The sequence below is a fragment of the Zingiber officinale genome, chromosome 5B, assembly GCF_018446385.1.
Source record: "Zingiber officinale cultivar Zhangliang chromosome 5B, Zo_v1.1, whole genome shotgun sequence".
In the NCBI taxonomy this organism is placed as follows: Eukaryota; Viridiplantae; Streptophyta; class Magnoliopsida; order Zingiberales; family Zingiberaceae; genus Zingiber; species Zingiber officinale.
The window spans coordinates 10778848-10795033 of NC_055995.1; the positions used below are offsets into that span (position 1 = coordinate 10778848).

General features: G+C 36.6%; 2 protein-coding genes across 3 annotated transcripts; both read right to left on the reverse strand.

Annotated features, from left to right (window-relative positions):
• Positions 1–798: 798 nt before the first annotated feature.
• Positions 799–7033, reverse strand: LOC121984110. Its single transcript, XM_042536898.1, has 2 exons — positions 5162–7033; positions 799–1302 (listed from the first exon to the last, which is right to left on the reverse strand). The coding sequence occupies exon 1, from the start codon at positions 6886–6888 to the stop codon at positions 5236–5238; it is 1653 nt and encodes a 550-aa protein (XP_042392832.1). The 5' UTR covers positions 6889–7033; the 3' UTR covers positions 799–1302; positions 5162–5235.
• Positions 7034–8718: 1685 nt separating this feature from the next.
• Positions 8719–14705, reverse strand: LOC121984111 (chaperone protein dnaJ 49-like). Of its 2 annotated transcripts, none has more exons than XM_042536899.1 (3): positions 14527–14705; positions 13307–14454; positions 8719–9017 (listed from the first exon to the last, which is right to left on the reverse strand). In XM_042536899.1, the coding sequence occupies exon 2, from the start codon at positions 14426–14428 to the stop codon at positions 13322–13324; it is 1107 nt and encodes a 368-aa protein (XP_042392833.1). In that variant the 5' UTR covers positions 14429–14454; positions 14527–14705; the 3' UTR covers positions 8719–9017; positions 13307–13321. The 2 variants fall into 2 exon arrangements, with proteins under 2 accessions (XP_042392833.1, XP_042392834.1); XM_042536900.1 differs by having other exon boundaries at positions 14517–14705.
• Between the last annotated feature and the right edge of the window lie 1481 nt (positions 14706–16186).

Consider the following 16186-nt stretch of genomic DNA (forward strand, 5'->3'; position numbering starts at 1 on the left):
GATGACTCTCATTTATAAAATAGGTAGGGACTATTCATCCCCATCAATTCATATCAAGGGACTATACTCTTGATCGTAAAAAGTGGTCCAGAAAATTCGAGCTGGCTAGTGAGTATTGTAAATTAATTTAGTTGATTTAGACTTATTAATTTATAAATTTATTAGAGCAAAAGTGAAGCCTCACATTCGGATAGTGCTAAATGGTTACAATTTCATCAGTCAAAATATATTTTATAAATTATTATCAAGAATATTTTAATAATATGATATTTATATATTACGTACATGCATATATTAGGATATATTTATTGTTTACATTATTAAAAGAAGATAAATTACTTGTATAAGAAGATAAATTACTTAATGCAAATAAATTACTTGCATAAGAAGATAAATTACTTAATGCAAAGATCTTTTATGATCCTTTAACATAAAAAAGGTCAAATAGAGATTTTATACTAGTTAAAAATTTAATTCAAGACGTATTAGAACAATCACCCCTACATAATAACTGTGTCAACGTAGGAAAGAATTTTGTAGATTTTTAGACAATATACAAATGTAATAAAAGATATACATATTATACTAGATCTTAAGTGCAAATCATTTATAGATAAATACAAATTTAAAATCATCCATATTATTTTATCTAAAATAATTTCTTTTTATTAACGATATAAAATCGATAAAATTATTTAAAAATATGTTTTAACAAGTTTAAATGTAATTTATGATTTTAATCCGATTTTACAATTTTAGTTCGATTTTCCTTTAATACACGATTTCACTCGATTTTCATAAATAAACTCACATTTTAGATGAGTTTCCTAGTTCATTCACGATTTTGATAATATTGGTACCAACTAAAAAAATGATAAAAGAGAAGTGCAAGTTGGCTGTGACCAGTAGGGATCCTCTGGTCCGCAATTTATAGACCAGAGGATGGTCCACTGTATAAGGATCATTGATTTGGATAGAACTCACCTTTAAATTGATAGGATTCATCCAAATCAAGGGTCTACAATAGTGGACCATTTCCTAATCCACAAATTACGGACTAGAGGATCTGTCCTCGGCTGCGACTCCATGACTACAATTAATAGGGTGCCATGTGGAAAAGAAGATTGTGCGTGCGTAATAGGAGCATTATTACGTGCAGTCAGCCAGAAACACAACTTCGGCCGAATTAATTATGCAACTCACACAAATTAACTACTTCGGCTGCGTGAATGACAAAATTAGGCTTCCCCGTGATCACTTCCAGGAGACACCGGAGGACCCTTTACGTTGAGTTGGAATTATCTGAAGTTGAGAACAGTGAAAGATCAAGGAGTATCAGATTGTCAAACTTCATGATGCATTCTACGAAACTTCATAAAAAGTAAATAACGTATCATAAAAAGAACTCTCAAGCCAACATACTAAACTTCAAATCGCATGCTAAGAACACAGCGTATCATAAAAAGTACTCGAAGGCAACATACGAAACTTCAAAGCACATGCTAAGAACTTGCACAATATAATCAATTTCCAAGACATGCACCCACAAAACCCAACTAAAAGGAAATGATTTGAGAGAGTCCTAATTTCCATAGTGTATAAACCAAAAGCAGACAACTTAAAGTCACAGCACTATTGCACCCATATTGTTAATAGAGGTGGACAAAAAATTGATATATTCAACCCAAACTAAAAATCTAAATCACCCAAAAAAATGTAGGTTTTTATGTTTTCGATCAGGTATTGAGTATTCAAAATTTTTATATTGCGAGTTTGCGTCAAGTTTTTAGATTTTAATATAAAACCTGAAACAGACCCAAATCATTATTACCTAAATTTTTATCACATATACCAAATTAACTAAATTATGTTTCACATAGTTAATTATCATTTTTTCTTTTCTAACTTTCGAATATCTTGATTTGTCTTTGTCATCCACTCTTGTCTTTGTCGTCTTCCCCTATCTCCGCCATTCCTGTTCCTTCCACCACCACCTCTAACATCCTTCCAACATCTGTTTTATGTTCCAGAATATCACGAGATCATTGTTTGCATTCACCCCACATTTCTTATCTCTTCTTCTCCATTGGCAACACAAATCTAGTCAGCATCATTTACATGTGTAGCATCCTTTCTCTGTCCCTTGGAACCCTTTCATTTAGAATGGTCAGAATCTATAATGATGCGGTGATAAAGAGGGTCCATCCTGCGAAAGATAGTTGTCACGATGGAGGTCAAATTCAAGACGGTCAACGTTCGGGTATCATATGGTCGGATGAACGATAAGTGTATTGGTCGATCGGGCAATCAAGTCCCGACCGGGAGGAGAAGATTCCCGATCCGACCCTACCTTTGACTCGGGGGGTTGCGCCGAACAGCCGACGCTCAAGGAGGTGTTGGACGCCAGGAGGATACGGTATCCTAGCCGAGCAGCTACCCCGCTTGGCCAGACAACAGGATTATGCAGTCGCAGCGGAGTTACGGCCGAGCGAACGTAGTACGGACGCAGCGAAACTCTGGCCGAGCGGCTATTCCGCTCGGCCTAGTAGTGTTATCCATCGACATCCTTTTAGGAGGTAGTATCGCTGACACCAGCATAGTCAACCAGAAGATCGTACGACGGAAGCTTCACTCAGCTTGTTAAGGTATTGTGTCAGGGATACTTTACTGACAAGTCTTTTCAAGGGAAACTTTAGGAAGCGGGCACGCACGCTACAAGAGCTCTATATAAAGGGGGTCCAAGCATCGGCGGAGGTGCGCGATACACTGTCAGTCTTCGTTCTTGTTGCTCCGCCTTCTACTTCATCGTCGATGACTGACTTGAGCGTCGGAGGGCCAACGCCGAGAACCCCTTTCCTGGCTCAGCACTGACGTCATCTATTTTACAGGGCGGAGCGGAGTCTACAAGCGGTCAGCGGAACGTCCACATTCCCAGCTTTCCATCTCATCGACTTTCGGACATAATCATATAATAAATATATAGTCGTTTAGAATGGTCCAGATCTATAGATATCAATTTAGGAAACTTGCTAGTTGAGAAAAATTATTATGGCTTACAATTGAAGCGTGATAACAAATATTGTGGTACTTGTTTTCTAATCTGCAATTCATAATATAGTAGAATTTAGGTGGATGACTGATCTTACATTTAATTACACGTTTCTTGTAAAATTCATATATTACAGGTTCCTTGTATAGTAGAATTCAGGTGGACATCTGATCTTATATTCAATTACATAGTTCTTGAAATTCTCATATAATGACTGATTTCTTATACAATCTTTATATTTTTATTGCTAGAGTTGTATGGTATGTTTTCCTATGAATTACATTTTATATTTTTACTTCTGTGAATTCGTAATTAAACTTAGTATAAACTCCAGCCAAAACCCAAATTGAATCAAACTGAAATTTTTGGATTCATTTTTTAAAGATTTTTTTTCCCGGGTATAAACATATTGCTATGGATATAAGTTTTGTGCAATATGAAGGTAAGCCCAAGAATATTCTATTTCTAGCAAGACTGCATGATGATGCCCATCCGTTCAACTTAATATTGGAACTTGGCATTGCATACAGCTTTCACCCATCCATCACTCTACATGAATTGATTTGACAAATTGGTTTAAGGTATAAACTAGTTGAAGCAAAGCAGAGTTGGTCTTGACTGAGACAATAAGATATTTCCAGCAAATATGATCTCAAATGCCCTAAAAACCAAGGTCTTCTGCATGCTTTACAGTTATAAACTGTCAGTCAAATTTTTTCTACATAGTAATGAGACTCAGCTAGGAAAGTGTAATGGTTCGATTTCAATCTTATGTGACAATTGTTTCTATAAGAAAGATGTTTCTTACATTTATAGTATTGCTAGATTCAAAAGGCTTTAGTCACTGGAAAATGCTTTCAATCAAAACTAAACAAAAACAAAAAACTTACATTAGTGGAGATGACTAACACTTGGAGGAAGTCAGTTTCTCCAAGTAGCACAATTCTTCATCCAGATCCTCTAACTAACATTTGAATTATTGGGCCCTTTAGGAATTTGTTTTTCCAATTTGATTTGCTTGGTTCAGTCAGAGTAAGCAAACGATATATTGTTTAAAAAATTAATGCATGAAAAATTAAAACTAATAATAATATATAATAAAAATATAAAACTTTAATAACTAAATATAAGAAAATAAATCATAAATATATACCAAAAAATGTACAAAGTATGGACCCCATCTTAAGTTGTGCTAGGTTCAATATAAAATGTATATAATATGAAATTAGAGAATGTTTAAAGTATAACTATATTAGGGAACAAATGTAAAATATTAAATATATAATGTTAAAAAATATTTCATTACAAAACATAAACATTATTTTAGAATATAGATATCTAAAAAAATAAAAATATTTTAAATATTCAGTCAAGATTGATTTAGATATTACTGTGATTATATATCAACAACTAAACACCAACTTATAATTTTCAACTAAATTTTATATGCAAAACTAATCATGTAGGAATAAGATAATTCTTTGCAAACGACTGTGAAGAGATCAGTAAAACATTTTACATGTAAAGAATCTTACATGAAACATCAGTATAGGAAAAAGAAACTTGGACATGAGGATGGCAACATGTAAGATACTCACAAAGTTTTAGCTACTTGAATCCAAACCTGTCACCATATCTGATAACCATACCCATCTAACAATCAACATGGTTATCTATTTCTCTACACAAATCTGTCCCATAATGTTAAGATAGATCGTTACCCTCAACAACCTGTAATTTAGTAGGTCTAATGGATCTAAGCCCTATAAATTCTTAATGTATCTTGTGTGCATGTACCATCACGTTACTTCTTCAACATGCCCAAATATGTGTCAACATCTTGAGAGTTTGCTAGGGTTTACGAATATTAGCCCAACCCACAGAAATAAGCCAATAACTGAAAATTTTACACTAACAAAGAGATGTCTTGTGACAATAGGAGAAAGAAAGGGAAAATGAACAAATTGCTATAAATCAAAACTGTAGAAAAGAAACAAATAGCAAACATACAAATTAAAACTGCTCGATATTGTAATTCAATGTTTAATGAGCATAAAATAGATTCGATTAAAATTGCTCAATATTGTAATTCAAAATTGATAGAATAAGTACCTGGACAAGGATCTAGACAAAAAGAAGCATATCCACATTCTTCTCAGCCTCCCATTCTTTTTTCATGTCAATGCTTAGCATGTATTGATACCATCCTTACAATCCATGGTTAGATTATTGAATGTCTCCACACGATTCTTTGCTCTATAAAGCACCTCCGTGTCCACTGCCACCCTCATATACCCATCAAACTCCACCGGGAGCCCATTATGTAGCGCCATGGTCTCATTGTACCACTCGCTTGTGTTGCCCCACATCTCCTTATAATCGTCAAGCAAATGCACCTTGTAGTGAGATCTAAGTTTATCAAAATAATTGTAGAATGGCTCATTAGTGGCAATGTATAGATTCTTCTGTTTCCCGATCACCTTAGTTAACTTCTTCACTAATGCTTCTGGAGATGTGTCTGCATCCAGATTGGGCCACAGCTCCTTGTTCATCACCTTGTCTCCCCGGACCACATGTACCGCATCATAGTCCCAATCCATCTTCCCTGCAATCTCGGACACTATGTTCATCAGCCGCTTGGATTTCCAAATGGCTTGCCATGGCCTCTGAATGAATTTAGCTGACCGGCCCTCGCACACGCGGTACCAGTAATTTTCAGGCTCTGGCCCATCGAACTGCCTCCAGATGATGGTGCTCCTGTCCTCCTTGAGCTGCATCGGAGTGACCTTATATGTTGGCACCTTGCGGAGGGTGATCTTGCTGGAAGCACGCTCCCATCGGCGCCAGTCTCTCAAGAACTTAGTCTCCTCCGCCAACGATATAGACTCCTTAAGATGCTCGAAATCGAAATAGTACCTGAAATCCTTGCCCTCATCATCACGGCCACTGGGATTGTAAGTGGCAGCCAGGCAGATGTTTAGATCCATCACGAACGTCCGGTTCAAATACTGGGCTTCTCCGAGGGCGCAGAGAAAACTCCAAAGATACTGATTCATTCCCTTGCAGTAATCCCCGCCACGAGTGTAGTAGATGTATCTTCTTCTCTGGAAATCCGATCCGAGCTCTGGGATCGTGTCATTGATATCAGCATCAGGGATCTGCGCAGGAGGGGCACGCGACGACGGGGACCAGCGCCGCGGAGAGGACTTGGGGGCAGCGTTGACGCCGGAGCGGAACTTGCCCGCGGAATCGACCTCGTAACTGCAGTTCTCGGCGGAGGCGAGATGGAAACGGCGATAATCCCTGTAGCGCCGCCAAGACTTCTCGTGGCGGTTGCGGAATCGCCAGGCGGCGTCGCATTCTCCAGGGTTGGATCCGGTGACGGGCGTGTCGTAGCTGAGGAACACGATGGACCGGCCAAAGATCCGAGCGTTGAAGCGGCGGATCGCGTCGAGAGCGCGGGGGTCGGAGCAATTGAGAGGGGAATCGGAGTCGCATCCGGAGGTGGAGATCCCTGTGGATGGAGGTGGGGTGGTGGCGATGTCGGAGGAGGAGTTGTCAACGGCGAGGTCCTCGCCAGTGCGGATGACGGAGTCGTCGGTGCGGAAGGTGGCGTTGGGGAGGACGGCGTCGAGAGACTTGGCGATGAGGGCTTTAGGCGAATCGAGCCAAGGATCAGGGGGCTGGTAGGTGATGGCGACGATGGTGAAGACGAGGACGGCAAGGACGAAGGAGCCGAAGCAGACGTTAGCGACGACTTTAACGGCCTTCTGGCTCAGAGGCGCCCCCTTCTCCACCGGATCTCCGGCTGTGGCTCCGCTTCTGTTGGAATTCTTCATCAGAAAGTTCTGGAAACGACGGTATATAGAAAAGGGTACAGCAGGCGGTGGAGTGGATTTAGGGGGACGGAGCGCGCTTAACGGGACGGAGAAGCCAAGCGAGCACTGTTGTTGGTAGGAATGATTTTGTTCAACCTCTGTCGGAAGCGTTAGAAAACGGCAAAATTTGCATGCAGGCAAATATAATTTTACAGGTAGTCCTTACTTTTCAAATTTTTTTACTGTCACTCTCCACTATATTTATCCAATTATTCATTATATTTTTAGATATAAAAAATTTAAAAATTAATATAATTCATCTTAAATTCAGTACATTAAATTTAGAATCTAGTATATTTTTTATCAAATTGAGTATTATTCTTTTTCATCTTAATTGGATGGAAAATATACATGATTTTCTTTAAATGGTACTCAATTGAATGAAAATATACTAGATTTTCTTTAAATAATAAATAGTGTTGAATTTAGGAGGAATTATATTAAGAAAAAAGTTATGCTCAATTTAATAGAAAATATACTCGATTGTACTTTAAAATACTGAATTTAATAGGAATTATACTTGTTTTTAGACTATTTGTACTTAAAAAAATATGAGAGTTAATTTTGATAGAAAATGTACATAATTTTCTTTAAATGGTACTCAATTGGATGAAAATATACTAAATTTTGTTTAAATGGTACTGAATTTATGAGAAATTATATTAAACAGGGAAAAAATCATGCTCAATTTAATAGAAAATATACTTGATTTTAATGTAAAATACTGAATTTAACAGGAATTATACTCGTTTTTAGATTTTTTTTATACCTAAAAAATATGAGAGATAATTTTGATAGAAAATATACTCGATTTTAGTATAAAATGCTGACTTTAAGAAGAATTATACTCATTCTTGGACTTTTTATACCTAAAAAATCTGAGGGTAATTAGGTCATAATATTTACACGAGGAGAGTTGAAGCAAAGGAAATTTTATATGTAGGGAATGGAAATAAAGTTTTTTGGATAGAGGGATTGCATGCAAAATTAAGAATGGAATTGGAGATTTTTCTCCACTTTACCGTTAGAAAAACTGCTTGATAATTTCTGTTTTGTACATATTATTAGCTGAATTTAAATGTGAAGAAAATTAATTTCGTTAACGAGTCAACGATTGACTTGTAGTTTTTAGTTAGAGCAATGATATGTTGAAAAATTTTCAAGGATAGATATATAAATTCATAGTCCATCATTTCATTTTTTATAGACTCCATTATTTTATATGTCTATATTTAAATTTTTCTTTAAAATTTATTCCTTCCCTATATCATTTTTCTTTTAGTTAATTATATTACCGCAGTTCTAATGCTTATTTAAACTTAGTTCTAATACTTATTTAAACTTAAATATTTGTGAGTTTTGTCTATTGTTTTCTCATAGCCCCTCTTCAGAGAGATGTGAGAGCAAATCACATCCCTGTTCTAGGATTTACATGTTGATCGGATAATCATAACATCCTTATAATATGCACTATATCCTTGAAATACGATCTAACCCATCTGATCGATGAAGAAACGTAAGGACACGAAAATTTTGGACAGAAGATCTGATAATTTCATCTGTTGTGAAATAAAAATAATTTAAATTGCTCAACGACGAAAATATTATTTTTCATCACTTGCAATATTTTTCTCAAAAGAAGATGGGTGAAATTTAAATTACCAAATAGAATTAAAAATGCACCAATTGCAGAAGAGGCAAATTAAGAAAATTGGCTGGCACACGAAGCCCAAGTGCCCCTGATATGGTTTTAAAAACAATGCAGCAGGTTTATTTAAGTAAGATTCAGGATTGGAAGAAATCTCAATACATTATTATGTCGAGCAAACAGATTGGTTGATTCCATCATACTGACTTTGAAGATTTCTATACAATAAACTCTGAAGATCAATAGTCGTAGGTCTTAAAGATACATCTAATTAAAATGATATCCCAACCGACAACAGTTCCCTCCGGATTTAAACTGCAGGCTTCAAAATCAGAACAAGGGGATAGGAGTCTTATCGAAATGTCGTAGCCTCAGGAGTACCCTTATCCGTTCAATATACCACAAAAGAATTTAGGAACTTTGATATCAAACCGCCATAAACCTGCAAGAGAAAAATCGGTTATCACAAACGATTAAAGCAATAACAAGATGGAATACGAGCACAAGTAATCTGAACGAAAGTGCTAGCAGTATCTTGAAAAGGATGCTTGCAGCTGCAGGTGGATTCAACTGACTAATGCCTGGAACTAACACTCATTTTGAACATTCAACTCCAGAAACATTGGATTTAAAAAGATAATAATAATAATAACCAGATCTGGAATTGGATCAGTTGAGTGCAGAGCACATTGGTTTATGGCCAGCATTTCAGATTGACCCAAATTTCACAGACTAGATTGAAACACTAAACTCAAAAATTCAACCAAGACATTGGTAAAACTTACAGCCATGGTACTGACAAAAAGGGACCGCCATCTTTTGAGCAGAGTCGACCAAACAACACCATTAAACAAAACATCCTTTCCACACATTAAAAAACTATGGTTTAAAATAGCATTCAGATGTCAGGCTTTGCCTAATAAACAGAAAGATATAATCTTAAAGAATATTTTAAAAATGAGTAAGTGAACAAAAAAATTGACAATACCACATCAGACAGGAGTAAGATAGTACAAATTTTTATTGAAATTTTGGATGCCATACGGGTTTTATGCTGGGGAAAAAAGAACTCAACAAAGTCATACTGAACACAAATAAAAAAGCTGGTGTGGTAAACATAAACACCAAGTTCTTAAAATTTGCACATGAAGTGGCATGCATTTGGATCATGAACTAGGAGTATTTTTTATATTGCGAAATGAGACGATGAAACAGAAAAAAAAAATGTAACATTAGATCACAACACTGTTGTTAATTGCTAAATGATGTCCATGGTAGTTCATAGCTGCGTGGATAAACAAAAATTCTTCAAACCCAATAATTTGGTTTAGACTGGAGTAGGCCACACGGAATTTTAAAAATAGAAACAATCCATGACTAGCATATAAAAGACAACAAAAGTTGGTCGAATGACCAAGTGAGCCCCTTTAGAGATAAAACAGGAAGGAGCATTAGCAAATTTCTCTTAGCTTGAAATAAAATAGAAAACTTAAACAATAATGTCAGTCAAAATTATCATTACAGGTAAACATTTATTTTATTGAAACTAAAGGCCCATGCTTATGCACATTATATGGCTTATTCTTGAATTCACCATTAACATTTTATAAAAAATTAATGCATACACTTAAGAGCAAATTCAAGTTTGCACTGAAGGAAGAAAACAAAATTGCAATTCCCTAGGTATTGATTTATGGTGGAAAGATGTACAAGAATCCCATTTTTCTAAGGGAAATGGTTATATGGATCTTAAGGTCATTGAGATTAGCACAAGTATATACATTTAGAAATAATGTCACATGTGCATGTATCTTTTAATTCTATCAAGTAATCTTTAACGTCTTAGATTGGCACCATGTATCCAGATTGTTACTGTTAAAGTAATATAATGTCTTTGATTATGTTGATAGCATCATAACTAATTTTCTCATTTTACCATCTCTTTTGACAAGATCTAATTGCTTGAAAATGAAGACACTATTTAATCCCTCTGTTCTAGTACAACACAAACACCCATCTTATTCTCGTCTTAAATGTTTTGGCCCTGACAACTGACATGAGAGATGGAATATATGCTAAGATGTTGATATAAATGGTTAAAAGGTGATGAACCTATTAAATGGGAAATCTACAAGACAGATACTAAGATCATGTCATTGTCAAAGTCTGGAAAAATTACAAAATTTGACAGAAAAAAACTTAAATAATTTCCAAGATGAACTATTACCACATTCCATGGAAGCATAATCTTGCGACAACAATTGCAGACAAATAATAAAGCAAGATACCATACAATAGTGAAAAGTGTAAAAAAATGTTAAATTTTGTAGGTTATATAGCAAGCATGACAGAGATGTATGGTTGGTTCACTTCCACGTCATGGAGGCACTTCAGCACACCATTCGTTGAGTCCAATTGACAAAAGCGGGGACGAAGTAGGGCAAAATACATGGATTAAAAGACATACCGAAATGTTTCTGTCTGAAATTTAGAGTGAACAAGTGAAAAGACCAAAAGTACCCTCTTGTTAACATAGTATTTTCTACACTCAGCTCACCCTCTCACCGCCATCGTCATTCCTAGCCTCTCCCTCTCCAACCTTCATTACACTGCCTTCTTCCCCCTCTCTGACTCTGAGGTCACCCACATTACTATATTGTTCGATGTAAATCTTTGCCGTGGCCCTTTCCTTTGTGACCTCAAGGGCAGTTCTAAGGTGGGCACAAAAGCAACATAGGCCCTAGGGAAGCTTCATCTAGTGAACACCTCACTCTTTCCAGCTTCATAGAGAGCATGGGGAAGTACCATGCATAGAGAGCATGGGGAATCAAAATGACCTTCAAGATCTAGTTGTGGGCTTTTGTAATCTCGCTTGATGGTAATTTGGTCATTTTGATTTTTTTCCCCTAGAATTGCTCTCTTCCTCTTCGAAGGTAGGTACCAAGTAAATAACTGTTCTCCCTAGAGGCGGAGGTTCTTTGACCATGTTTGATTCATATTGACTTTGACAACCATGCTTCAAAAATCAGCTGTAGATCTAGGAAGTACAACGATTATGTCCAATATGTGCAAGGAAATGGAAAAAAATATGGAGAGCTGTGCTTCTTATGCCCTACTGAATCCACCATTAATAACACAATACATGATGAATTATGTAACAAAATATAGGACAAATGCCTTCCTTATTTGGTATTGATCTGAAGCAAAAGCTGAAACGGTGGAATAAAAAATGTGAACAAAGAATTCAGTGATTTTGTGAGTGATGAAAAAAAAGATGTGACGAATATTCTGCCAAAGGATACATCTATCAGGTCAACAGTCGACATGTATTAATAAATAACTAGTTTTTGGTTATGACTCAATTTGGACAAGGTAACTTGTGTTAGAAAGCAGAATTTTTTAGATGGCATGTTTAACTTAATCAGCAACTTAACAGGACACCAAATATGCCATGTAGCTCAAATATCAACCCCTTTCAAACCAATAAACACTTAAACATGGATCATATATATACACACACACACATTGACAAAAAAATAAATAATGAACACATAATTTGACAAAATATAAAATATCAAATAAGAATGATGGTTAAAGTTCATAAACACAAATCCACATGCAATCAATCAACGGTAATCTCATGAAACCTTCAGACATCAAAACCAACACGCACAGTTAATCAGCAGTCTCACCACTAAACCATGATGGCATTATCAACACAAAGGCCAAGGCAACTTGATTTAATATCACACAAAACCAAGAAATGTATAATTAACCACAATATAGTAGCAATATGCTAAATTTTAACCACGGTTGCCAGTTTTCTAGAGATAGGCAGCCTTCTCATAAAATGAATCACCCAAAACAGCATGCATAGAGCAGTCTCTCCAAGAAACCAAGATGACAATATCAGTACAAAGCCTAAGGAAAATTGATCTAGTATCACACAAAACCTAAGAGATATTAAAAAGTAATCACAACCTAATAGCTGCCAAATTCAAACCAAAATTGCCAGTTTTCTAGAAGTGTAATTATTCTAAGATTACTAGTTCAAATTCATCCAAACTAGTTGATGAGGGGAGATGGAGGCATTGATGATGGCCAGGTTGTGGAGCAGATTTCAGAGAAAGCAAGGAGAAGCTGGTTGCATAGCTGGTGCTAACGTATAGTGGTATGCCTCTTGGATGAAAGGCGGCTTACTTCAATTACAATGGAGGAGAGAAAGAAACAAAGTATGGCACGCAAATGACAGAAAGGGAGGAGAGAGAGGCTCAAATAACTCTTTCAAAACCTAATCCTATAAAGGAGACAACAATACCAAGTAAAATTTGGGAAAAGAGAATACTGCATGGTTATTGGTTAAGACTAGATTAGGAATATATTAAATAAGACATAAACCTAAAGTATCAATGTGAGATTAAACCCTAAGACCAATAACCTTATTAATCTAATATCCTATAAACATATATATGTGGTCTCATATCACAGTATTATCTTCAACATTCAACTTAGCATTTGTATCTCTACTATATTAACTTTTTGTGTGTTGTTTCCTTACTCTCTAACTAGGATTCACATATGTAGATACCTAAAATTAGACTGACCAACAAAAAGAAAAAAATATATATTACTCAAGAAATTAGAGTAGATAATCTAACAAATGCAAAATCTAATGTTGCAAAGTTAAATGAACTATTGTTGCAAAAATTGCAAAGCTAATAGTGCAACAACCTTGAGTTAATGGCATCAAGCTGTCGTCTGAAACTTCTGAAGCATGTCGCAATGTGGAGTCTGGTAGGACAGGCCCCATTGCCGTCTCTGTAATTCAACACGGCAGTTCTGTGAAATAACCCCCACATAGTCTCTCTCTACCTGTTGTTCCAAAACGGTACGTTTTTGACTCTGGTAAGGATATTCTTCTTCAAAATTCACAGATTTGACAAAGTACTTCACCCCCTTAGATGTCTCGAGCTTATGCTCATAAGGATAACTTCGGTTAAGTGTGTAAATGGGCTCATTTGATGGAAGAAAGTTCAGCAGGAGTAAAAGAAGGATAGGCAAAATTTGTACTAACATCCGAAGGTTAGGATTTATAGAACCGTGCACCTCATGAGCGCTAGGCCTACCCATACCACCAGTCCTAAATTGGAAAGTGCCAAAAGGAGTGGCAACCGGAGGCCCTCCCCCGTAGAAGAAATTCCTAAAGATCTCATCAGCATCGAAGTCATCTTCGTAGAAACCATTAAACCCATGACTCCTACGCTGTGCAGCAGGCCGTGCTAATGCAGGCTCATCTGAACCAGACACATCATACCTTTTCCTACTCTCTTCGTTGCTAAGGCACTGGAAGGCCCTAGAGACTGCCTTGAAGGCTTCTTCCGCACCAGGCGCCTGATTTTTGTCGGGATGGACCTTCAGCGACAGCTTCCGGTAGGCTTTCTTAACGTCTTCCACCGTGCAACCCCTTTCAAGCCCCAGTATCTGATAGTAATCCTTTTTCATTTTGACCTGCCGGATAATCGTAATTTGCTCCTCTGTATACTCTCGGGACGAACCAGACCCATCGGAGTTAGCTTTAGAAGAAGCAGCCGTCGCACGAGCACGAAATGAAGCACCACCGGAGGGTCCGTCAGGCTGGGGGGCGGCGTTCGACGATGCAGCAGAATCATCGGGACCTCCAGACTTGCCACCATCGGGTGCTTCGGCGGCCGACAGAAGTCCCTCAATTGGCAGCGTGGGGTCAAGGCGGCGAGCTTTGGAAAGGAATTTGAGGGCACGAGCTCGATCTCCTGCCTCCAAGGCATCCTTCCCGATCCGGAGGCACTTGAGAGCCTCATCTTTGTTCCCTTCCATCGCCAGATTTCGATCAGATATTGGACCTTCAAAGAGATCGAGAATATGACAAAATTATGATTTGGAAAATGGCATGCGATAGATCTACCTTTACATACAGTTGGGACCGAGAAGGCCTTCCGCTCCTGAGAACGGGAGGGATCGAGCGGCAGAGATCCGTCTGAATCAACGGAAAGAAAGAAAGAAAGAGGAAGAGACCGAACGCGGAAGGTAGAAGGAAGGAGACGACGGGGGTGGGGAGCGATGCGCACGATACGATGAAACCCTGCCCCGATCACCAGAGAATTTCTCAAAAAAGAAAAACAAAAAGATTATTTTCTGTAGGGAAATTTGCGTTTTACCACCGTAATTTTATTGTATTGTCAATCTGCCTCTTATACCTAGTTGAAAGAATTTTTTATAAAAAAATTAGGGGCAAAAGTCAAAAAGCACGTTCAATTTTTTTGGAATAACAAACAAAAAAAAAACCACTATACGTTTCATCAATGCCACATCAGTACTATATTAAAAATAAAAAATCTTACATATTTTTCTACTATAAAAAAAATCACTCAATAAAAGACTTCTTTATGGATCACACTGTTAAAAAAATCTATCAATAACTCCTTAAACAAAAACTAAAAAAATATTTTAATAAAAAAACAAATGAAGGAACGACTTTATATACATAAAACAGCTCCTTCCTGTTAAATTAAAGGACCTCCCTCCCTCCCCTTTAGCCAAATAGGAAGGAGCTCCTACTTCGGATGTTATCTTCCATTTAAATGTTGAATCGATTAGGTGCATTCTAGTCATTAGAATTGGACTACACTAGGCCCAGTGCAATTCCAGCCCAACAACTGGATATCTAGTAGCAATCGTGTTTTATGTTGTCATCTTTTTCTTTACCATAGTAAGTTTTGAATACCTTTTTCTCAATTACAGCTGTCATAACACGTGTAGACCAAGATAGTTGAAGATTCTAACTCCAGCCCGGTGCAGTTCCAACCCAACAACTAGATACCCAGTAGTAATTGGATTTTATTTTGCAATATTTTTCGCTACTGTAGCAAGTTTTGAAGATCTTTTTCTCGGTTATAGTTGTCGTAGCAATTTAGCCCAGGTAGTTAAACATCCTGGCTACATGAATAATCATAGTTGTTATAACCATTGTAATAATTATAATTTTGTAATTGTTAGAATGCATTTAACCTATTTATAATTTAAGTAAGAGATAATAATAAAAATAGTACTGAAAGACCAGAGATGAGAGTACATGTATACGGTTGAACAATGAGATGTGATGCCTTTTGATTAAAAAAAATAAATAGGATGCTCCTTTGCTTATTTGGAAAAAAAGGTCTTTTTTTTATACTTACTCGAAGGTTTTTTACTGAGCTAGTCCTTCCCTCTAGGGATGAATAAAAATTCGGTTAAGCCGAATTAACCGACCCAAAAGTTAAAAGTTTGGTTAATTAGAAAATTCATTTTTTTTTTAAATATTGGTTTAATAGGTTTGGTGATGATTTTGAAAATCGAAATTCGGTTAAACCGATTAAATTGATATTTTTAGTTGAACAAAACCAAATCGGAACTAAACCAAACCAATTCGAATCAAATGGGAACCAAATCAGACCGATATTATGAGTTGAATCGAATCAAATTGGAACTAAACATAATCAAATCAAATCAGAATCAAACCAAATCAAATCAAATAAAAAATTTCGGTTATTTTGATCGAAAACTAAATTAATTGATATTTTATCAGTTCAGTCGGTT

Bases quoted from the DNA above. Each gene is read 5' to 3' on its own strand.
- LOC121984111 (XM_042536899.1), bottom strand. From the start codon at position 14,428: ATGGAAGGGAACAAAGATGAGGCTCTCAAGTGCCTCCGGATCGGGAAG.
- LOC121984110 (XM_042536898.1), bottom strand. From the start codon at position 6,888: ATGAAGAATTCCAACAGAAGCGGAGCCACAGCCGGAGATCCGGTGGAG.